Source organism: Rhinatrema bivittatum, chromosome 1 (assembly GCF_901001135.1).
Source record: "Rhinatrema bivittatum chromosome 1, aRhiBiv1.1, whole genome shotgun sequence".
In the NCBI taxonomy this organism is placed as follows: domain Eukaryota; kingdom Metazoa; phylum Chordata; class Amphibia; order Gymnophiona; family Rhinatrematidae; genus Rhinatrema; species Rhinatrema bivittatum.
The window spans coordinates 359056846-359082215 of record NC_042615.1 but is presented as its reverse complement, the minus strand read 5'-3'; the positions used below and the strand labels follow the sequence as shown (position 1 = coordinate 359082215).

Sequence of the window (25370 nt, the reverse complement as noted above, 5' to 3'; positions counted from 1 at the left end):
CAGATGACAGGTCTTTTACATATAGTAGAAGCAAACATAACCCTTTAAAGACAGTTTGATGTACAAGTTTAATTGTACTAAAACAACATAAAGATGGTGAATTGTGATTTTAAGTTACCTTGGCAATTATTTTATGTTGCATGTACATAGGACTGTTGTATTGAATACTTTTGTCTTTTGCATTACAGGCACTTGGCTGCTTATTGTACAAGCTATGCTTCTTTACCCTTCCTTTTGGAGATAGCCAAGTTGCTATATGTGATGGAAATTTTACAATCCCAGATAATTCTCGTTATCCCCATAAAGTACACTGTTTGATAAGTAAGTACCTTTCTTTACTTGCTGCTTTGATATGAAGCTTTTTGCAAATTGCATGGATGTGATTAAGAAATTAGTTTTTATTTTGGCTACCTCAGGTGTGCAGTGTGTGTGGTTGCTAACTGTGCAAATGTTACTTTTTTAATTTTTAAACTGTTGTTAAATCTCTTGGTAGCCTATTGGCAGACCTTATAAGAAGTGCAACATTATAGTCTTCCGTACTGAACTGGTTCTAGAGCTGTGGTAAAGTTTATTCAGATAAAAATTCAGAGAGAAATTAATACTTACAAGAATGTACATCAGTGATGAATATCTTACTCAATGATGTCTTTTAACTGCTGTATGGTATTTTCTTTTTAAAAGCAGCCAGAAACAACTTTCTGTCAGGCAGATACTGTACAGTGTGCTCCGACGGAGTGCACTGTTAACCTGCCCTTGGACGTGCATTTTCCCTTACCCCTTATTCAGTAAGGGGCGGAAAACGCGCGTCCAACCCGCGGCACCTAATAGCGCCCTCAACATGCAAATGCATGTTGATGGCCCTATTAGGTATGCGTGCGGGATACAGTAAGTAAAATATGCGGCCAAGCCGCACATTTTACTCTAAGAAATTAGAGTAAATTAGAGTTTCTGCCGGCACCGGGAAAGTGCACAGAAAAGCAGTAAAAACTGCTTTTCTGTGCACCCTCCGACTTAATATCATAGCGATATTAAGTCGGAGGTCCCGAAGGGTGTAAAAAGTAAAAAAAATTTTAATTGGGCCGGCGACTGTCGGGCCGAAAACCGGACGCTCAATTTTGCTGGCATCCGGTTTCCGAGCCCGTGGCTGTCAGTGGGCTCGAGAACCGATGCCGGCAAAATTGAGCGTCGGCTGTCAAACCCGCTGACAGCCGCCGCTCCGGGCTAAAAGGAGGGGCTAGGGACACGCTAGTGTCCCTAGCACCTCCCTTTGCCCGTTTCTGCTGCACCACCTAATTTACATACTGAATCGCGTGCATCGGCAAGTGGCCGGTGCGCGAGCCGGGAGAGCGGGCGTTCGTCCGCTCTCCCTCGTTTTAACTGAATCGGCCCGAACATGTTTTACAGATCTTTCTGAGACATTTTTCCCATTACATTCCAGTGGAATTGGATAGAGTAGAAGGAAATAATATTGGCATAAGCCAGCTGCTTTGATTTTCCATGGTAGGAAAATGCAATATTAAAAATCATTGGAAATGGGAGATACACAGGCAAACACATGAAACTCCAGGGTGGTAGGTAGGAAAATATCAGTAAATATTTCTTCACTGAAAAGGTGGTGTATTCCTAGAATGCCCTCTTGGAGGAAGTGGTGAAGACAAAACATGATTGGATTCAAAATAGTGCACGATAAACAGAGAATCCCTAGTTAGGATACATTTAACTTTTCTGAACGTAGGTAACTGCACAGAGCGGCACTTACAAACCTGCCTTGCTGGGCAGATTGGATGGACCATTTGGTCGTTATCTACAGCTATTTACTATGTTACTTATAAATAGGAAGCCAGCCAGACTTTCTGCAACTTTGAAATAGAGTAAGTACATTAGAGGAGATGGTCATGGGGAGGCCAATGCTAGTTCTTCCATTAGGTGATCACACCTCTACAATTTTTGGGGAGGGGGGGTAGGGCAGAAGGCATGACTCTTCTTAGGCAGCAGAAAACATCCATTTTGCTTACTGCTTCAACCCTTCCTCTCCCCTCTCAAGTAATGTGCAGGAAACAAGAGGGGAAATAGTGAGGATGGCATGGAAAGCAGATCAAAGAAGAGTTCAAGTTTTTGTCTACATATTTGTTTCTAATTCATGGTCACTTTGTGTATGATAGTTCTGCATTCTGCTTGTGTGACTGAGGTGAATTGTTATGTTAGTGTGTCATCCGATGAAGCCAGACACAGAACTTTGATCTCAAAGATTCTAGAGCTTTCAAAATGCTCTACTGATAGCCGCCTCCCAGGCAGAGCCCCTCAGTCTTTCTTTTTCCATGTAACCATGTTTGTTTGTTTCAGATTTACTCTCTCCCTCACAGCTATTGCTGTGTCATTTCTGGAGCTGCAGAAGCTGTCTTCTCTAGCAGTTCCTTTCTTTTAATTTTTCCTTATTTACCTTTTGGCACATGAAAGCTGTCGAGTGCCCTTGGAGCCATGGTCACCATGAGCTCCACGGAAACTGTCAAGTGCCGTGGGCACCATCAATGCCGTCAAGCATAGTAGACACCCTGGATGCTATTGAATATCCTAGGAGCCATGGATGGCATTGAGTGCCATGGGCACCATCTGCACCATGGACACCGTTGATGCTGAGTGCTATGGGTGCCATTGAGCAACATGGGGTGACATCCTTGAACGCCATGGGTGCATGGGGGTGATGCCCTCGAAGGGGCTATCACCAAGTGACATAGTACGACGCTGTTGGGATTCATGGGCATAGTTGATATTGTCAAAACCATCGAACCATCTGAGTACCAGGGTCACTGCCGGAGGCTACCAAAGTTGTTGGCACTGTGGAGTGCCAAGGATGTCAATGTTGCCATTGGTGCCACGGGTGTTATCGCTGACAATGTTATGGTGGGTGCCTAATGGAGGAGTAGCCTAGTGGTTAGAGCAGCAGGCTACGAACCAGGGAAGCCAGGGTTCAAAGTCCACCGCCATTCCTTGTGATCCTGGGCAAGTCACTTTACCCTCCATTGCCTCAGGTACCAACTTAGATTGTGAGCCCTCCTGGGGATAGGGAAATATCTACAGTACCTGAATGTAATCTGCTTTGAGTGCCAAAAAGCGGAATATAGATAAACACAAATACTGTGTCTCTGTAGGCGCAAGGGGTGCTGTTCCCTCCATGGTAGATGCCATACAGGGCATCGTCAGAGCACGTGTGCAGGGGTATGCCTTGAAATTGGGCTGCCTAGGCCAAGCACACCAGTGCAGAGGCTATTGTTTGCCATTTGGGCCCATCGACAGCTGGGGTCTTGGGTGCCATCCAGTGCCCTTGTGAGTCTAGCACTAATGGGCGCTATATGGCACCAATGGGAATGGAGTCACGGCACACTTAACAGTCAGCTTTTTTGTAGTGCATCACGGGAGGCACTGGTAGATTTCTGTCCAATCCAGGCTGTGGCAAAGAGCATGCTGTGGCATGGGCTGCTATGCCATTTGATGCTGTGACGGCAAGTGCATTCATGTCACAGACGGCACGATGGAGCACTGTTGCAAGGATACAAGATACTACAGTTGCAGTGCAGCACTGTTCCTCTCTGCTCTCTGGTATATGTGGCTCCTTTTGTGATGGAAGGCATTACATGCTTATGCGCTGGGGTGAAGATGGGTTTTCGGCAAGAATTTGCCCTATTCACTCTGCATTTGTGGTGTATACTGGGGATATAGTGTTAGAATGTGCCTCCCAGGCCCCTTTCCACATCGACTTATGCTCTGGATCCCCTGCATGTGGAAGCCCTCAAAAGCATACCATTACAGGTTTGCTGCTCTGGCCAGGGTGACCCTGCACCCTGGTTGTCATGGTGTCCGTAGTGTCTAACTATGTAGCCATTAGCAATTGGCCATGTCACCAATAGAACTGTGTCCCACTTTACTGTGGAGACTAAGATTCTAAGATCAGGATGACCTGGTTAAAGTTGTGCTCTTCATCCCCCTTGGGAATGGGAGGTATGTCTATCGCGTTTCAAGAAGCAATTTTAATAGATTCTCTCTCGGCACCTTGTTTTCTACTCTTGGGAAGGGATTGTTTTCATTCCCCTCTTCTCCAGGTATACTTTGCCCCTGAGGACTGCTTGCTCCTCGGCACTTTATCCTGCTGGATCCAGGAGCTCATCATGGAGGAGTACTCAAGCTACAGTTGTATTACTGCGCAACGGAGATGGTTTGTGGCATGTGGGGAACTGTCTTCAGCTTGGGTTTCCTCTTATAGAAACATAGAAATGACTGCAGAAGAAGACCAAACAGCCCATCCAGTCTGCCCAGCAAGCTTCACATATTTTTTCTCATACTTATATGTTTCTCTTAGCTCTTTGGTTCTATTTCCCTTCCACCCCCACCATTAATGTAGAGAGCAGTGATGGAGCTGCATCCAAGTGAAATATCTAGCTTGATTAGTTAGGGGTAGTAGGGGTAGTAACCGCAACTCTTAAGTAACTCTTGTGGAAATATGTTCCCCAGCAGCAGATGAGGCACTTCCTCAACATGGGAGAGATCCTCTTCTGATAACCTACTGGGCACAGTTCATAATAGATATGTGTATGTGTGTGTGTGTATATGTATAGTAACACAGTGACAGTAGAAAAGCACCAAATGGTTCATCTAGTCTGCCTATTGAGCTTCTTATGGGAGTATGTGCCACACCATGCAGGTCACCCTCATGTTTCTCTTAAGGATAGCAACTGCTGTTCCGTGCGGTTATGCCTAAGTCTTATGATAACCCATAAAAAATTTACTGCTAGCAACATTTTTACTGGGTGATGAGCCACCTTGAAAATTCTGAAAATGCTGCTTGATGTGCTTTGCTTATGAACTTGGTTGTAGAAGCGGTCCTGTACTTTTTCCCTTATGTTTGCATATCAGTACTCCAGACCGTAAAAGTCAGGGCTCGCATTGGTTGTTGACTGAACCCAATTCCTCTTCCCCCATCCCTTCCCCCGTCAAAGCGGAGAGCAATGTTGCAGTTGCATCTAAAGTATAAAGGCTTATTGATTAAGGGTAGTATTTGCTGCTCTATACAGTTTACCCCATGCTTATTAGTTCCCAAGATGGTAAAAGCCGAGGCCCTCGTTGGTTGTTATCTGAATCCAGTTCCCCTTTTCTCCCTGCCAATGAAGTGGAGAGCAATGTTGTAGTTGCATCAGAAATATTGAGGCTTATTGGTTGAGGATAGCAACTGCCATACCAGCAAGTTACCCCCATACCTTTTCTTTATTTCCATCCGCCAGTGGCATGTAGTCAGTCTTAAAGGGATTCAGTGAATCCCCAGCCCTGACCGATTTTCTTTATTTAATTTTTTAATTTTTGCATTTCTTTTTTCAAGTTGAGCAGGGATAAACCAAACCCTTGCCCAAGCTGATGCTGCACTGAACCTCCACTTCCTTACCCCCACAGCTTGCAGAAGGAATTGTGTGTAAGTGAATGTCCTCCCTTGCTGCCGTGGGGGCTGATCTTGCAACTTTTTGTGAAATCGGCCCTACAGCAACAGGAGTTCATATTGCATCAGCACGCCTGCCACAGTCCATGCCACCCATGAAGGAAACTGTAATCTAGCAGGCTGCCACTGAGGAGCCCATACTGTGGTGGACGAAGAAGACAGGAGACCCTGCAATCCGGTGGCCACCAGCGTGGGCCCATCCCATAAGCGGCTGAAGACGAGTCCTGGCAGGCCACTGCGGGGGGGGGGGGGGGGGGGGGGGGGCGCTGAATAAGATAGGACCTGCAATCTGGCATCATGGTGAAGAGCAGGGGAAGTCCTGAACCTGTGTGTGAGTGAGAGAGAGCCAGCCACTGAATTTGTGTGCGCCTGTGTGTGTATGCAGAGAGCTACTGAATGTGAGTGCCTGAGTGTGTGTGTGTGTGGGAGAGAGAGCTATTGAATGAGTGTTAGCATCTGTGTGTGTGTGTGCACATGCACAGAGAGCCATTGAATGTGAGAGAATGCCTGTGTGTGATTGTGTGGAAAGAGCCACTGAATGTAAGAGTGCTCGAGTATGTATGTACATGTTTGTGAAGGAGAGAGAGCCACTGACCTTGAGAGTCTGTGTGTGTGTCAGAGGGTGTATGTGTGTGAGGGAGAGAGCCAGCCACTGAATGTGTGTGCGCCTGTGTGTGTATGCAGAGAGCTACTGAATGTGAGTGCCTGAGTGTGGGAGAGAGAGCTGTTGAATGAGTGTTAGCATCTGTGTGTGTGTGTGTGTGTGTGTGCACATGCACAGAGAGCCACTGAATGTGAGAGAATGCCTGTGTGTGTGTGTGTGTGTGTGTGTGTGTGTGTGTGAGAGCCATTGAATGTGAGAAAGTGCTTGAGTATGTATGTACATGTTTGTGAGGGGGAGAGAGCCACTGACTGAGAGCCTTTGTGTATGTGTAAGAGCCAGTGTGTGTAAGAGGGTGTGTGTGTGTGTGTGAGGGAGAGAAAGCCACTGAGTGAGATTTTTCTGTGTATATAAGAAGGAGAGAGAACTGAGTGTGAGAGTTTCTTTGTATGTGTGAGGGACTCAGAGCCACTGAGTTTGAGAGAGTGCCTTTGTATGATGGGGAGAGAAGCCATTGAGTGTAAGTGTGTGTGAAGAGCAAGCCATTGAGTATGTGTATAGAGGAGAGAGGGTAAAGTTTGTACACCCCCCCCTCCAACTAATCCGGGAATTTTTAAAATATCCCTATTAGTTTTAATTGTTGGATGTTTGATATGTGTGCTCTTTTTAAATGTTTTATTGATATAATATTTGCAGAGGTGCTCTTTCCTGGGTAGGGTTGTTGCTGCCTTGAGTCCTGAGAGTTAGTGTTGTTTTGATATAGATGTCTCTTAGGGTAAACTGTATTCTTCTCAGGCTGTGATAGCTTTTATTGGAGCTATATAAGTATTAACTCAAAATACTGTACGCAAGCTATTGAGACAATATAGGACCCGTTTTTAGATGTGAATATCTCTGTTCTCAAATAATCGATTGGGAAGACCTCTGGATATACCAATTGAGAAGACACTCGCAATTTCCCAGGGTTTTTATTTAAAAAAAATTTTTTTTGAATAAATGTGCATTGAAATTAAGCGGCTGCCTGTGGATTGGCATCTGAAGTTCTTTTTCCTCCATTTTTAATATTGACATATAAAAAGCATCATTCCCATTTGTCTTAATATTGCATGTATAACACAATTTTTGTGAAACAGATTTTACTGCGATTCTTGGTGACTCAGGAGTTGGAGGGGGAAAGCTGGAAGTGGAAAGGGGGCTTGAGGGAGTGAGACTGAATCCCCAACTATAAATGTCACTGCACGCCACTGCCATCCTCTAACCCAGTGGTTCCTAACCTGGGTTCCGTGGACCTTCAGGGATCCGGGAGACCATCCCATGGGGTTCTCCAGAAGGGATGCCAGAAAATTTAGCTAGAGAGAAATGAGTGGGCTCCTTCTACCTATGATTAACTGAGCTGATGCAATAGGCTTGGAGAGTAAGAATGGGGCCTATTATTGCCCAAAAAACTTCACCCCTATATTGCTGAGACTAGGAGGAGGAAGGACAGAAGGGGTCATTCCCCATCCATGAGAAGCTTCAAACTGCATTGCAATGATTATTGGAGGTGGGGAATAAGGGATCAATTGTAAACATTGCTGCACTTCATGAGGATGTGGAGAAGAAAAGGGCTGATTGTAGCTTTCAGGACGTTTTCAGCCTCTGCTGCATAATGAGAAAAGCTGGGTTATCTGATCAATGACAAACATTCCCCATTACTGCCTCAAGCTCTACCACTGGCCTGACAGAGAGAGAGAAGAGAGCTGCACCAACAAAGTGAGTAGAAGGGCTCAAAGGAGGAAATGGTACTGGTTGACAATATGAGGGGAAAGATGGGAAAAAAGCAAAGAGCAAAATGAAGGCATGGGGACAGGAATCTATGATTGACCTGGTTAAAGGGAGTGAGAGTGGATTGTAGTCTATCAGGGGAGAGAAGAGGACCCCAGGGAATCATGTTGGACAGAAGAAGAAAGGGAGGGAGAGCCATGGAAGAAGTGAAAGATGACTGCCAGGGAGGAAGGGACGATGAGAGAACAGCTAGGTTTTTAAGTTATTTAGGGGGGCACAGGCATGGTGCTTTCTTCCCTTTGATAAGCAGGCTCGTGTTTTGCTTTTTCTAAAATCCATATTTTGTGACTATCATCTTCTGTATGTGTTTTTAAGAATCATAAAAGAAAAAGTATAAAAGAAAAGCAGGCTAAGGGTACGTTTCAAAACCTCCATTTATGGGTAAGCCCCTGTTTATCCATGTAACAAGGCCATTTAAAAATTGCTGTTCATTGCCACTCTGGGTAAAAGTACCCATGCTGTGAACAGCATACATACTTTTACCTGCAGGGGAGGGGAAGAAGCAGGGCTTGGTTGGTAGAGGGAAAATACATGCACAGATGTAATTTTAAAATCCTCATGCACACTTTCATGCATGTACTTTGCACCGTCTTCAAAGCAGATGAAAAGTAGGTAGGAACAAAAGTACTGATTTCCTCGCTAGCCCAACTTTTCATGCGCAGTTTCCCTTTGAAAATTAGTTTACGGGTACCAGTGCAGATTTTCTTCCAGGCCATACCAAGTAGTTAACCTGGAACATTTTTTAACTTGTTTCCTTTTCCCCATTACAGCAAGAGTGGAAGGTGGAATGGCCTCAAATTCAATTATGTGGGCAATTTTTAAGTAGCTTTGGAAATTGCCCTCTGTTATGTATTCAGCTTAGATCAAAGTATTATACATTATGAATGATTCTGGAGTGCATATCATTTTCTTTACTGATGGTATACAAAAATTAAAGAGAAGTGTTTGGGGATCTGTGAAACCTTTTTGAAGCTGAAAAAGGGATCCGTGTTTCTTGAAAGATTGGATATCCCTGCTCTAACCTTTAGGAATCCACAGTGTTTATCCCATGCTCCTTTAAATGTTTTTGACTGGTTTCGTCTTCAGCACCCCCTCCGGAAGGACATTCTAGGCATCCACCACACTGTCTCGGAAGAAATATTTCCTAACTGTTCTGAGTCATACCCCCTGGAGTTTCATTTCATGATCTTTAGTTCTTCTAATATCTTTCTAATGGAAAACGTTCAAAGTTCGTGCATCATTAAAACCTGTCAGGTATCTGAAGGTCTGTATCATATCTTCCTTGCACCACCTCTCTTCCAGAGTATATGTATTTAGCTCCTTCAGCCTCTCCTCCTTATTCTTCCCATACTGATCCCAAATCAATTTGGTTGCCCATCTCTGGACTGTCTCTGTCCTATCTCTATCCTTTTTGAGATGCGGGCTCCAGTACTGAGCACAGTATTCCAGGTGAGGCCTCACCAAGGACCTGTACAAGGACATTATTACAATTTTTCTTACTTGGGTATTCCTCTCTCTAAGCAGCCCAGCATTTTTCTGGTTTTGGCTATTGCCTTGTCACATTGGTGATCTGAAGATGGCGAAGCAGACATTATCACCCCAAGATCTTTCTCTTGGTCTATGCACAACTTTCACCCCCCCTTATCACATACAACTCTTTTTGGATTACCACATCCCGGGTGCATGACTCTGTTCTTCTTGGCATTGAATCCCAGCTGCCAAATCTTCAACCACTCTTCAAGCTTTCTTAAATCACTTTCCATTCTCTTTACTCATTCAGGCATGCCCACTCTGTTGTAGATCTTATTATCATCTGCAAATAGACAGACTACCTTCTGTCCCTTTCTCAAAGATATTGAACAGAACAGGTTCCAATACTGATCCCTGTGGCACTCCACTCAATACGTTTCTGTCTTCAGAGTAGGTTCCATTTACCATTACACACTGTCTGTCAGTCAACCTATTCATAATTCATGCCACCACCTTGGCGTTCATGTCTAAGCTTCTCATTTTATTCACAAGTCGCCTATGTGGAACTATATCAAAAGGTCCATATGCAGAAGAGCAAATAGCATGCTTTGCACACTGCCTAGGTAAACCCACATGTGCTTATAGTGAGAGGAGGTTTGAATTATTTAAAACCTCTAAGCCCTATTTTGCTTTCATACCTCCCCGGAGGGGAGTGGGAGGACAAAAGCATTCACCCCGGTCAGCTAGGTGTCCACATTATTTTAGGCAACCCAGGACAAGCCTGAGCTGCTGTTCTGAAATAAAATAAAAAGCAGCAATTTATAACCACTCAATCAAAACCTCATAAATTCTGAGTACCCTTGGCATCAAGTGTTTCGTCTGGCATGAAGCAAGGTTAAGCGAAAAAAGAATCTGAGAGCAAAAAAAAGTTCTGGGGAGAGAATATTTTTCTACCCACCTGGGCCAATGCACCAAAAGTATAGAAAATCCCAAGGGAAAGATCCTCAGGGGATTTCCCATAGGCCTCTAAATTGGGTTTGTATAACTGAGCTGAAGCCTATATTAAAACTTTTTTTTTTTTAATTTGAAATGTTTTATTGCTTAATATTGCAACATTACAAATTTCAAATCTGCATACAATTGTGCATCTTATTATGTACATGAAAAATAGTAATGAACACCACAATAAAAATTTAAAGTAGAGCAACAAATGCCGTGTCAAATGGCTATGAACTCACTTATGTACTATATCTGTGATTAATACATTAGGATATCAACATGTAAGATGCAGTACAAAAGTATAAACTTCAAGTCCCTCTACCCTCCCCCCTCCCTCCACCCTTTCTGTTTAACATGAGTGATATATAGCATACGTAATCCAAAGCGCAAAGTATTGAGAGAAAAATCGCCTATCCCATGCTTTGCAGTCTTCCGGGCTAAGTTTCCATTGAAAACTGTTGTTAAATTTTAATAAGTCTCTTCCTTCTGCTAGAAATGTAAGGCTCCCGCAGAAGAATCCTGGTGCTTCTTCCAAATAGAAAACAGTCTCCATATACTCCTGAAGGTGTTCACAGTATGCCGAAGATATGCTGTAATTTCCGCCAGTCTATAAATTTGCTCCACTTTTTGTTGAATGTCCGACAGTGAGGGGAGTCGCGGAGATTTCCATCGCCTCGCAATTTCAATCCTGGCTGCTGTAAAAATAAAGTTAACCATGGTATTGGTGTGTTCCTCTCCCTGATGGAGAGGAAAACCCAGTAACGCTTGTTGAGGGAGAATTGAAACGGGAAAATGATATAATTGAGTTAACCAATCTTCCAATTGCAACCATAGAGGGCGAATTTGTGTGCAATCCCACCACATGTGGAAGAAGCTACCCGTTGTCGGACATCCCCTCCAACAACTGCTTGTGAGTGAAGGATACATATGATGTAGCCTCTCTGGCGAATAGTACCAGCGGAATACCATTTTCCAACAATTTTCAATAATATGTGAGGCTATAAGTCCCTTTCCCATATTAGAAAAGAGATCTTCCCATGCACCCTGGGTAAAGGTTCTATGGAGATATGCTTCCCAGGCCTTTATATAGGTGGGGGTTTGATACTGTTCTTTTCCCAAGAATGCATAAACATTTGAAAGTAATTTAGTAGTTTGATGTGAATTTACACATAAGCGTTCAAAGTCCGATTTGCTCTATGCGAAGTGTATAGATAGGTTGTGGGAATGAGCAAAATGACACAACTGTAAATACAAATACATATCTTGCTGCCCTAATCCAAATTTCTGCTGCAATTCCATAAAGCCTACCATATGTTGTGCCCCCCATAGCTGTCCCCAGGTACAAATACCCCTCCTTTCCCGTTCCCTGAATGCTGAACTTTCATAGCCCGGAGTAAATAATGAGTTAGCATATAAATAAGTGCTATGATAATATTCCTGAGTCCCCACCAACCGAGATTTCTGGGTATCCCACAACTGCAAAGATAGCAGCATAGATGGTGGCAAGACCTTCCAAGGCTGTGTGGTCCAAGTCTTTTTAGGTTGCCATAAAAGACTATATAGTGGAACATGAGCCAACAACTGTTGGCTAAACACTACCCACGGTTTCTGCAATGCATTTCTATGCCCCTCTATTAAAGTTTTAAATCTGGCTGCCAAGTAATATCTCTCTAAATGAGGTACACCCAGACCCCCCTGCGTTTTGGATTGATAAAGAGTCTTGCAGGCAATTCTAGATCTTTTGCCCCCCCAAATATAAGCTAACAAGCGTTTCTGCCATTTAGCGAGACTGGGTTTCGGAATGGCTAATGGAAGTGTCTGAAACAGGTACAAAAATTTAGGCAAAATTGACATTTTTACAGCTGCTATTCTCCCAAACCAGGATATCCTATAGCGATTCCATTCCTCTAAATCTCTGGTAATCTGAGCCCACAATCTGTCATAATTGAGGTGAACCATATCTTGCGTGGCACTTAGATAAACCCCTAAATATTTAATATGTGAATTTGCCCAACGAAATCGGTATTTCTCCCTCAAAGATTTTTCCAAAGCAGTAGGAATATTAACATTAAGAATTTCGGATTTTTCCCAATTTATGCGGAATCCCAAGACTTTACCAAAAGCCTCCAATTCCTGAGATACCAGCGGAAGAGATCTCTCAGGTTCCGTAACCAACAATAAAATATCATCTGCGAAGAGTGATAACTTTGTCTCAAAGGCCCCCACCTTTATTCCCCTAATCTCTGGGTTATTCCTGATTTTGTTTGCTAGGGGTTCTAGAAAAATAGTGAATAACAAGGGCGACAGGGGGCATCCCTGTCTAGTTCCCCTCTGTACTGCGAAAGTGGACGAATATCCCCCATTTACCTTTATGCACGCTAAAGGATGTTGGTAAAGCTGGTGCAGCCATTGAAGGAAATTGGTCCCAAAATTTAAGCGTTGTAGAAGTGCAAATAAATAAGGCCAATGAACTACATCAAAAGCTTTCTCAGCATCCACCGAAAGAGCCACCGCTGGCATCTTCTTTTGCTTAACCTTACTGATTCTCCTACACTAAATACAACAAGACTGATCATCTTCCGTTAAACTAATATAGTCATTAACAACCTCCGCAAAGTTCTACCTCTTGTTAAACTTCTATCTTCCTCTTCTTTTACTTCGTTAGAATCATCCCTGTTTTATTGTAACTTCTTCTTCTGAGCACTTGTTATAATTTGTTATAATTTATTATAAGTTGTAATGTATACATTCAAGTTATAGTTTTGTATTGCTCACCCCTTGTTTTATGTAAACCGACATGATACAAACTCCGTGAATGCCGGTATAGAAAAATCACAAATAAAATAAATAAATAAATAAATAAATCATATCCAGTAGTTTATGCACATTATCACTAGCCTGTCTACCTGGTGTAAACCCAGCTTGATCTGGGTGAATAAGTTGTGCCAAAAACCCATTCAGCCTATTAGCCAGGATCTTTGCCAAGATCTTCAAGTCAAGATTAATAAGGGAAATTGGCCTGTAAGATCCACAGACCGTGGAGTCCCTGCCAGGTTTTGCCAAGATTGTGATACCAGCCGTATTGGCTGTAGGAGAGAGTGGGTTGCCATCTTTTAAGGATTTAAAGAACTTAGCCAAAATAGGTGCCACTAAAGGGGCAAATTGTTTGTAGAATCTGCCGGTGTATCCATCAATACCTGGGGATTTACCTGGTTTTAAATCTTGAATTACTTTCTGGATTTCTAATTCTGAAATATCTTTCTCAAGAATAAACCTCTGAGAGGGATCTAAAGCTTTCAATTCTGAGTTATCCAAATAACTATCTATATCCCCCTGTGGTATCGTCCCATTGGCAGAATATAAGTCAGCAAAATATTGCTGAAAACCCTGTCGTATTTCTTTGCCATCATAAATCATAGAACCTTCCTGACTTTTAATTTTTACAATGGAAGCTTGATCTTGTTTTCGCTTTAACTTGTGTGCCAAGAGCTTCCCAGCTTTGTTGCCGCCTTCAAAGTATTTTTGCTGGATCCGTTCTAACTGATAAGCTATTGCTGCATTATCAATAGAAGCTATTTTGGAACGCACCACCTCAATAGATTGAAGTGAGCCCCTCCGAGTTGGATTTAATTTATGATTTTTCTCTAATGTTGTTAACTGCCGTACTAATTGCGATCGCTCACGAGCTCTTTGTCGTTTTACATAAGAAGCTCGAGCTATAATTTTACCTCTAATTGTCACTTTCAAACACTCCCACACCGTCCCGGCGGCTACCTCCCCAGTATCATTAAGCAGTAAATATTCATGAATATCTTGTTCCAACTGAGAAAGAAACCTTGGGTCGTTGAGAAGGGAATCATTTAGTTTCCAAAATCGTATCCCTCGATCATAATCCTTAAGGTGCAATGTAAACCAAATAGGCGCATGGTCAGACCACACCATGGCCTCGATCTCCACCTCTTGTACCCTAGGGAGTAAACTCCTACTGCCCAGGAACATATCAATTCTCGAATAACTATTATGTGGAGTGGAATAAAAGGTATAATTCCTAGATCTAGGGAAACGTGTGCGCCAAATATCCACTAGTCCCATCCCTGTCATCATACGTTTAAGTGCTTGTCTAGCCACCCTAGGGTCCGAACTAGTCCCTGAGGAGGTATCCTTACTAGGATCCAATCTGAGATTAAAATCCCCTCCGATAATTATAGATCCTTCTATTTTTGAAAACAGGGTACTGTTCATTAAATTAAGGAAATCAGCCTTATGGTCAGTAGGCCCATACACCGAGATCAGAGAAAAGATTTCCCCTCCCAGTAATAATTTCAACATAACTATTCTACCCAATGGATCCACAAACTGGTCTTTGAATTCAAAATGCGTATCTTTATGTATAAGAATACCGGTACCCGAGTACCTGGCAGCGGGAGTAGCCGCAGCCCAGTATTGATAGGGAAATTTAGGGTGCTTCATTAAGCCCAAATATCGTTTCCGCAAATGTGTTTCTTGGAGAAAAACCACATCTGCCCTTACACGATCTAATTCCTTAAACAGTAAGCGACGCTTGCCCGGGCTATTAAGCCCCTTAACATTAAGAGAATATAATTTAAGCGCCATCATGGCAACAAAAACTCCCGTTCAATATGCTGCAATGTGCCACTGGAAATCCTTCCAGGTACCAAGCTCTGCACCAGCACCATATTACCACCTGCATGTTAAACAGAAACAATCCCAACCCCCTCCCCCCTCCTTCTGTAATCCCTGAAGCACAAACCCTGTGCTTCTGTTGAGCATGGAGGAAGTCTGTCGTCTCTCCTCATGTCCCCTGACGGGTAATGATTAGCAAAAATATCACCGCCAGTGTGTACTCAAAAACTTTCAAGTAAGGAACGAACTTCAAGCTTAATCAGTATAAATACTCAGTCATCCGATGGGACGTTCTGCGGCTCCTTCTCGAGATTCCTCTGAAGCCTCTTGCGGCCCTTGAGAGCCCGCTGCCAGCGAGGTTGGGAATGAAGCGTAGTCACAATGTGCGCCAAAGCGGAACCAGTTCCTTTTGGAGCCGGAGGAACATCAACTGTAATGCCTATGTCTTTCAGTATCCCGCAGGCTTCCGATACTGTTTTTGCTTTATGTGTGGTGCCCTGGAACGTAAAGGATAATCCTCCCGGATACAGCCATCTGTATCGAATATTGGCCTCTGTCAGTTTGGCTGTAATGCAGCGAAATTCCTGACGCTTTTTTAAAGTGGCTGAGGATAAATCTGCAAATATGGCAATATCATGCCCCTCCCAGTTCCAAGAACGCTGACGCCTGGAGATATTGTATATCTGTTCTTTAAGAGTGAAGGAGTGGAAGCATACCACAATGTCTCTAGCTCTATTGCCTAACCTGGGACCCAGAGTTCTATGGGCCCTGTCAATAAGAATGTTAGGAGAGGCGGCTTCAGACTCATTCTCAGGAGATTCCAACAGGAATGTCGCTATTTTCTCCACTACCGTAACACAGTCCTTGTAATCTTCTGTTTCCGGTACTCCTCTTATCCGGAGATTACTTCTCCTACTGCGGTTTTCCATGTCTTCTACCTTTTCTGCTAAGGCCTAGCACGTGGCTGACAAATCCTGATAACTTGATTGCATCTGGAGCCAGCCCTCCCCCTGGGTGTCCAGCCTGTACTCTGCCTCATCCACTCGTCTGCCAAGTTCAGCTGTCTCCTCTTTCATCTCTGCAATTAGGGAGGTAATTTCTGCTTTATATCCCTTAATATCTTGCCTGAGTTCAGTAAACCAACCTCTTAGTTCTGCTCTGGTTGGAAATTCAGACGTGGGGGCTGGCAGGTCGATCGCTCCCTCCTCGTTCTCCACGCTCTCAGCACTCTGCTCCTCCGACACCATTTTGTGCTTCCCTGCCTCAGAATCGCTGCTGTCTCGCGCGTAGGAGAACTTTTTTAAGTTGGCTACCTTACGTTTTGTGGCCATGCCGCCAGCTGCAGGACCCCTGTAAGAGGTAATTTCTTGTGTTTGTCGGCAAAACCGCGCGGTTTTGAGCACTTTTATAATCGCTATAACCCGCGGGGCTCACGGAGCAATGCTTTTACACAGCTCCCATGAGGGGTGACGTCACTTCCTCCAGCCTATATTAAAACTTAAAGGAAAATGTGTAATACCATGCAATCAACTGAGGCCAGTTAAGGTCCTTTTATTGATCTTTCCAATTTGCATGCAAAGTAACAGGTTACAGTCATTGATCAAACCTGGAGAGCTCTGAGTGTCGGAGATACCAATCAGCAACCAAGAATCTCAATATTTATTAGATTCCTAGAATTTATACTTAATTTTTGTAACTAATACCTATGCATACGCTTATGTTTTGTCTATGATGTTTTAACTGACAGCTAGTAAACAACTTACTTCTTAAACTTCAGCCTCTAAAGACAACTTATATTTAATTAAACCCCCTAGTATGCAATATCTACTGGCAGTTTCCAGTAGCCATCTTATCCTAATTCTACAGCAAGGTCTCGGATCTTTGACAGATGTCAGCATGATTAAGGGAATCCAAGCTTGGATTCCAGAAATTTATGATAATACATTTTAGGTATTTGAGCCTGGACTGTAAACATTCATAGCTACAGTGATCTCTTGAGGGCTGTGGTATGTGACCTGGGATGTTACTTTTGTTGGTGGTGAAGACTTCACCTCAAAGGATCAGAGAGCTTCAAATCTTATAACTTATCCACCTTTTACTATCTTTCACCACAGCATAGTGGTGCTAGGAATTCATACGAAGATAAATAAGCGTTACACTTTTTGGATTGCAAGAGAGAATTCCGCTACTATCTGGAGCAAATAAAAGACCTTAGAAAGTCCACACAACGTTTTGTGCCTCCTCCCTCCCCCCTTTCTAGCCTTTCTAGTTAAGATATGGAGTTCTGTTCACACATTTATATCCATTATTCTTTAGTTATTGATTCCCAAAGTAACAGCAGGATTAGATTATTATCTGCAGGATCTCTTTGAGGGTTAGGGTCCTTTTTTTCATTTAGAATTTTCTTCTTTTAAAAAAAAAAAAAAAGTTCTAACATGCCAAACATTTTGTCCTGCCATATTGGCATGATTGTTTTTTCCTCTATTTGTTAGAAAACAACTCTTAAAAAGGGAGTCCTGTATGTGTAACTATGGTGAATTTTTTTCATCCAGCGAAAATCTCTTATCTGTAAAAGATGTTATCAGAAGGCAGAAGTTTGTCATACAGACCTCCTCTCATCCTCCATCTGGAACTGAGCTGATTGATTCAATTCCAGAATTGAGGCACACTGTATAGGAATGTAGGAATTTCCATATGTGATTTTCCTAGAAAGTTCTAGAGTTTCCTAGAAAGTTCCGGAAACATATTCCATATCAGCACTGTCAGATTTCATCCATGTCTGTGAAATGCTGCCTTCAGGACATTTGCTATATGTAAGCAACTGTGCTATATCCTAACTTATTTTCTTTCAGAACATTTTTCCATGTCATTGGTTATCTCAGTACTACAACCCTACTTTTACTTCATTCCTGAAATAGGTGATTATGAGGTCATTGGGTTGGCTAGATATAGCATTAAGTTTGTGGTTTGTGCTCAGATATTACTTAATTTCACGTAAGTGAATCTACAGCTAAATTTTCCTTTTTTTCTGAAATTTTGTTTTCCATTCCTTGTATATTTTTCAGTAAACTTGCAAGTCTCAGCTTCCTTTGTGTATCAGGATGGGCTTCTGAGACTTTTCTGTTTTTATTTTGTGGATATTCATCTTGACAATCTCCAGCAGCATGAATTATATAGATTGCATAAAAAGTTTACTTTTGAAGAAAGGATATTTTCTGTAATTGTTTTCTCAGATTATAATAATTTCATGGATACCACACTTTTCTGCTTTGGGACTAACATAGAAATGACGGCAGAAAAATACCAATCTGCCCATCCAGTCTGCCCAGCAAGCTCCCACACTTATTTTCCCATACTTAGCTGTTTCACCGACCACCAAGTTCAGGGATCGAAGAAGAGTGCTCGATGTCATCTACTTGGATTTCAGCAAAGCTTTTGATATGGTCCTGCACAGGAGGCTTGTGAATAAAATGAGAAGCTTAGGAGTGAGTGCCAAGGTGGTGGCCTGGATTGCAAACTGGTTGACGGACAGAAGACAATGTGTATTTCTGCTTGAACGAAGGGAAGGATGGTGTGGAAGGAGTTCATCTTGAATTTCTCCCATAGCAGGCTACTGTTCAGACTTTTTAACTCCAGGATGGGCCTCAATCCCTCCACCCTCCCCGATTTCTTAAAGATAATGAAATAGCAAGAGCAGAACCCCCTGCCATGTCGGTCAGGTTCTATCGCTGACTGGCTGAGAAGTGACTCCACCTCGAGATAGAGCTGAGTCAAGTTAGATGGATCCAGAGTGAAGGTTGAATAAGGGGGAAGCGCTGGAGGGCAGGAGAAGCACAAATAGTAACAGATTCCATAATCTTGAGAAGCCAATGGCCCTTGGTGATCTTTCATCACACCAAAGATGACTCCTCCCCGCACAGGACAATTCAAAGCTGGTCAAAAACTAGGCACAGGTTTTGGCTGGGCTTGTTGTGGTCTGTGCACCTGATGTCTCTCATTCTGACAACCACAAGCTGGATGCTGCTGCTGAGAGAGCATAAATTGAGCACAGTACTGTTGAATTTGCCGGAAGAGGCAACTCTGGAAGTAGAAACACAAACACGAAGTAAGGATATCTTAAAAAAGATAGCTCAGAGCATGTCACGACAGACTGGACATCAACATACTGCTCCTCCTTAATTTGATCAACCTTTTCTCTGAGCTCATCTCCAAAGAGGTTTTCCCCAGAACAAAGCACATCCAACTTTTTCTGCATGTCCTCTTACAGACCACATGCCCTTAACCAAGCCATTTATTCTGCTCCAATGGCCACTGCTCATGACATAGCTGCAGTATCAAATGATTTGCATACCAAGCAAATGAGATGATGCTCACACTACAGGACTTGTGAAAGGCTTATGGACTCATGTGCCACAACTCCTCGTAAAACTCCTCCCTTCTGCCCCCCTTGAAAAAATATTCCTGTTGGTCTCTGGGTGCCGTTGGCCCCCCCTCTCCCAGTCCTCTCTCCTTTCCTACCCATTTTGAAGTCTGGGACTTGTAGACTGCCCCCTTTAAAAAAAACAAAAACAAACAAACAAAAAAAAAACATCCAGGCCCTTACCCCAGCTTACTCCCATTGTGAGGATGTTTTGAGGGATAGGAGCAATTCCTACTCACTCTTACTTACCAGTACTATTTTGAAAAATGGCACCAACTGACCCCAGGCGATCCTTTGCCCTGCATGGGCATAGGGGAGCCTGGGTCAGCAGGTGCAATTTTTCACCATCGAGTGGGGATAACTTCTGTCCCCTCAAGACACCCCCACAAAAAGGGTACGCTGAGGATGGTGGATTTTTCTAAGAGGATGGGGCTACAAGGCTAAAGGTGGGGCTTCAAAACAGGTACTATTTTCCTCACATTTATAGGCCAGGCAGGGGTGGGGTGGTGGGGGAGATCTGGGCCCATGGATCTCCAAGGACATTTTTTTCAATGGGCTGGGGGGAGGGGAAGATGGCATTTACAAACAGTTGCAGTCCCTTTAAAAGAGAGCAGCTCAAGGCATAAGTTCGTGTTATATAAGTCCTCTGAGGACAAGCAGGATGGTAGTCTTCACATGAATATCATCTGATAGAGCACGGTATGGAAAACTTACATCAAAGATTCTAGAGCTTTGACTGAGCCACATTTGGTATGCTCAGCATGCATTATACAAAGCGTTCACACGGGGAGTCCCCTTTAGTCTCCTCTTTTCCACTGAGCCTGCAGTTTCGCGGTTGGGTGAGAGCCTCACTTTTTCTCAACTTTTGGGCCTTCCAGCCTGTTTTTGAGAGAACTTTGTTTTCACAATTTTTTCTTCACTGCCTTGTGCAGTTGACGCGGGCTCCCCCCTCCCCCAGCGGTTCTCCTTTTAACATCCTAGATAGGATTTTCGACAGTTATCAGTAAGTTTATTTTCGCATCGATACCCCTGGGGCAGCTGTGAGATTGGTGCCTGCCGGCCATTGATGGCTGCTGCCATAGATTTCGATCTTGTGTCCCTTTTATTTCCTGCCATGTCCACCTTGGGATTTAAGCAATGCCCAAGGACCATGTCTATCACAGACCCCCATGACTGATGTGTCCTCTGTCTTGAGGCATTGCATGATGACCAGGATTGCAACAAGTGCGCCAAGATGAGCCTGAAGGGATGTAAAATCCAGCTCGATAAGATGGAGTGCTTCTTCTGGCTGTAGAAGACTGAGCCATCAGCATTGAGGGACTTCGGGGCCGCACCGATGGACACCGAGCAATCTATTTCAGCAGGACCGTCTGCTCCATTGATGCTGACTGCTGGAAGAGTTGCCGGAGACATCCATTGTTTGGCTTCTTCAGGTCGAGGATGTCTGGTTCCTCATCAACCTTAGCACCAGGGAAGGACCATATCGAGCATCAAGGGAAGCTGATGAAGCATCGGCATCTGTCACCATTGATGCATAGTGCTGGGCACGGGGATGCACCAGCGTCTGCTGTGATTCCCCTGAAGCAACCCCACGGTGAGTAGAGCCAGTCCTCCATCAGTGTCGGATGTGCCACAGATTCCATTGATCCCGATGTCAGCCACCGATACCCTTCTCAGTTCTGAAGAGGATCTGGTCACACCACCTCTATCCCAGCCTGCATTGGCAATGTTCGAGGAGGAACTGGAGAGTCGTGTGCAGTTGGCCGTCGAGAAAGCGATGCATGGCGCAGGCGTCATGGCACCAGTGCTGACACTGTCCTCATGCAGCTGCTGGAATCTCTGTTTGCATTTATCGGCATGTTACTGACTCAGCTGTTGTCCTCGGGATGGCATCGATGCCCTGTGGGGCACCACTGCCTCCCCCTGCTGATCAGGTCATCATTGCTGTTTCCTCAGAGGAGGAAGCTCCCTCCGTCAGACCGGCAAAGGCACTGGGACTTACGACCCCACATCCAGTTCCATCAGCACCTGTACTGCTGGGTGAAGGCAGAGTGCCCAGGGCCACATCCCCAGTTAGTGACAGTGGGGATGAGGGTACCTGTGACCCTTGGGGGAATGACTCATCAGGGATCTCAGACGATGCTTCTGATGGTCTCCTTTCAGATCCATCTCGTCCAGAGGAGCAAAGGAAGTCCCTACTGGAGGACCTCTCCTTCTCAGGTTTTGTCAGGTCGATGGCGGAAGCCATCCCCTTTCAGCTAATGACTGAAGAGGATTCCAGACACAAAATGCTCAAGATGCTCCAGTTCATGCAGTCTCCCAAACAGATTGTGGAAGTTCCAGTACATGAGATCCTTGTGGAGTTACTGTTGAGGATGTGGGAACACTCCCTCACAGTGCCTCCCAAGAACAAGTAGGCGGTCGCAGTTTATCTCGTCCAGAAAGCTCTCTGATTTGACAAGCGTTAGCTGCCCCATCAGACAGTGGTAGTCAAATCTGCTTCCAAGAAGGCCAAGCATTCTGAGACCCATTCCTCGGTGCCCCCGAGGAAGGATCACAGAGTGGTGGACACTCTTGGGAGGAAGGTGTTTCAGGGGGCTATGCTTATTGCCGCATAGCTGCCTACCAGCTCTATATAGCCAGTATACACAGAACATCTGGGAGCAGGTGCAGGATGTTGCTGAGCAACTGCCTCAGTAACAAGACATACTCCTGTCGCTGGTACATAAGGGCCTGGAGTGCAGAAAATATGAGGTGTGCTCGACCTATGATGTTTTAATGGTCTCTGCGGCGGGAATCTATGCCCGCAGAATTGCATGGCTGTGGGCCTCAGATCTCAGACTAGAGGTGCAGGAGCAACTCACTGATGTGCAGTGCACAGTATATAATCTCTTCAGAGATAAGGTCAAGGATGCTGTGGCCCAAATTCAGGATCATCATGTGACCCTTCAGCATATCTGGACCTGTCGTCCTCATCTAGGTGGTCAGTGAGAGCAGGGCCAAGGAAATCCTTCTTACAACTGAGGAAGTAATATTCTCTGCTCTCTCACTCCTGTCAATACCACCAGAGTTCTCGCTGCCTTCCTAGGCAGCAAAGAGCTCCATAACCCCAGCTGGTGCCTGTCAGCTCCAGGGATAGGGTTTTGACTTAATCATGGAAAGCGTAGCCCAATTGCCCAAATCTGGAGCAGTGGAGCTGCCAGTCAGGGGCAGGCTGCAGTTCTTCGTGAGCCAGTGGCCCAGTGTAACCTCAGACCTAGTGGGTTCTGTCCACCAAATTATACCCGAGCCCATTTTAGGGCCCAGTATAACACATCAGGAGGTACTCCTAACAGAACTCTCAATGGTCAGAGTAGTAGAACCCGTTCCAGGGCAAAGAGGGCGGGGATTTTACTCCCCATTCTTCCTTATACTAAAGTAAAGAAGGACCCCGTCCTATCCTAGACCTAAGGGCCTTGAACAAATTCATCAGAAAAGAAAAGTTCAAAATGGTTTACCTGGACACCTTGATCCCTTCTTGCAAAAAAGGGACTGGCTAATCTCCCTCGATCTGAAGGATGCATACACGCACATCGAAATCTTCCCAAGTTACTGGAATTATGTCCAATTCATAGTGGGGGGGAAAGCATTTCCATGTATCAAGTGCTGCTGTTTAGGCTCGAGTTGGCCCCACATGTCTACGAAATGCCTGGCCGTGGTGGTGGCACACGTTCACAGACTGGGAGCTCATGGTTTCCCATATCTGGATGATTGCCTGGTCAAGAGCACCTCTTTTGCAGTGGCTGCTGGGTCCATGCACTCAACCATCTGGGTGTTGGAGACACTAGGTTTCGTCATCCACTACCCCAAATCTCATCTCAGCCTGTCACCTGTATTGGACTTTATTGGAGCCCTGCTAGACACGGCTCAGTCCAAAGCCTTCCTGCCTTGACAAAGGGCCATCAACACGATGGCCATTGCAGCAGAGATTCAACAGAGCCAGCAGGTGTTAGCCTTGCACATGTTGAGGATATTGGGCCATATGGTAGTGACAGTTCGTCAGTCCCTTGGCACATTCATACATGTGAAAGGGCCCAGTGGACCCTGAGGTCGCAGTGAAACCAGGCCACTCAGAACCTCCAGATTGCATCCAAGTCACTTCGTCTCTCCGGGATTCTATATCCTGGTGGCAGGTAATTTCAAATCTGGATTGGGAGATCTCCTTTCAAAGTACTCCTACCCAAATTGTCCTCACCACGGATGCATCCACCCTGGGTTGTGGCGCTCATGTAGATGGGCTCAGCATTCAGGGTCTCTGAACCACCCAGGATCATCCATCAAATCAGTTTCCCAGAACTATGGGTGTCCAGATACTTGCTTTGGGCTTTCAAGATCAGCTACTCAACAAAGTTGTCCTGATCTAAATTGACAACCAAGTAGCATTGTAGTATGTCAACAAGCAGAGAGGTACAGGATCATACCTCCTGTGCCAGGAAGCAATTCACAAGTTCTCATGGGCCCTATCCTATGGAATGGTGCTCAGGCCAGAACAGAGAATGTGATAGCGGCCAGACTGAGTTGTGCCTCATACTCCCATGAATGGTTTGTAGACCAAGGAGTCACGAATTGGATCTTCTGCTTCTAGGGAAGCTCTGATGTGGATCTCTTCACGGCGCCTTGGAACAGGAAGGTTCCTCTGTTCTGCTCCCTGTACAGGACACAGGGCAAACCAGCTTCAGATGCCATCACCCATCATTGGGGCGAAGGTCTTCTGTATGTGTTTCCTACATATCCACTGGTGGCAAAGTCTCAAAGCTTCGCAAGGACAAAGGGACTATGATACTCATAGTTTCTCTTTTTTTTTTTTTTTTTTTTTTTAGTTCAAATCTTTTTATTGAAGTTTGACATGCTACAAAGGCACAGCAGAAAAGACAGGTAAAGCAAAAGAGATATATCAGATTCAATATTCAAAGGAAACAAAAAAACAAAGGGAAAACACAGGAGGGAACAATATGGTTAAAATAAATCTTCATCAGGTGCTGCCGGAATAATGGGAGTGCAAAGATTCAAAATATATATCCAAAGGTTTCCACACCGCCACCCAGGTAGATAAGTGACAAAATTTAACAGCAACAGCTTGCTCATATTTATAATACATACAAATTTGAATTCCACCAATAATGCTCATTAAATCCTATTCTTCCAGAATGGCAAGATCAGCTTTAAAGTAACTGCTAAAAGAAAATCTAAGAGTTTCCTATGCGGAATGGAAAGATGGGAGGGAAATGCTGCTCTTTGCATCACTATGCGGTATGATATTGGACAATGAGTCAATATTTGGGATATAGTAGACCAAACCTTAGTTAGACCAAAGAAAATAACATATGATATAAAGTTGGTCCTGATCTTCCCCCAAAGCTACAACAATGATTAGAAATCAAACCAACCCTGAACAGTTTCCATTGTGTCCAAACAGCTACATGCATAAGAAAAAATGATCGTTACACTGGAAGAAATTGAAATGCGTAACAATGTGTTTCAAAAGTAAGGCCAATCCACATCAGTGCAATCTACATCAGTAAGCCACGCATTCTGAAGACCCTTCAAAACAGGAAATTTGGACATTTTCAGCAGTATATATATCCGGGAAGCATAAGCATGATTGAAATTTACTAATCTTGGAAGACTTTGTAGAGAAAATTGAGAAGTCAAAACCAATACAGTCCCGAATCTGGAACAAAGAAAAAAATTGAGGTAAATAAAACTGAGCCACTAGATCCTCAAAAGATAGTTTATCATCTTTCTCTAGGGACACCAAAAACCAGATCCCACACGCAATTGCCAAATTTTCCAGTTTAAGCATCTACCATGGATTTTGATATGTGTGGTACCAAGGAGAGGTAAACTGAGATAATGTCCTGTCAAATTCAGAATATGCCCTATGGGTGGCT

The 25370-nt window shown here is 44.1% G+C and overlaps 1 protein-coding gene across 4 annotated transcripts in view; it reads left to right on the top strand.

The window, feature by feature from the left end:
• BMP2K (BMP2 inducible kinase) overlaps nucleotides 1–25370 on the top strand; it is a 402471-nt gene that overhangs the window by 159105 nt on the left and 217996 nt on the right. For all 4 annotated transcript variants that reach the window (XM_029600312.1, XM_029600318.1, XM_029600326.1 and 1 more), the window contains exon 7: nucleotides 189–321. In XM_029600312.1, coding sequence (XP_029456172.1) covers nucleotides 189–321 — 133 coding nt within the window. The remainder of the gene's footprint in view (nucleotides 1–188; nucleotides 322–25370) is intronic.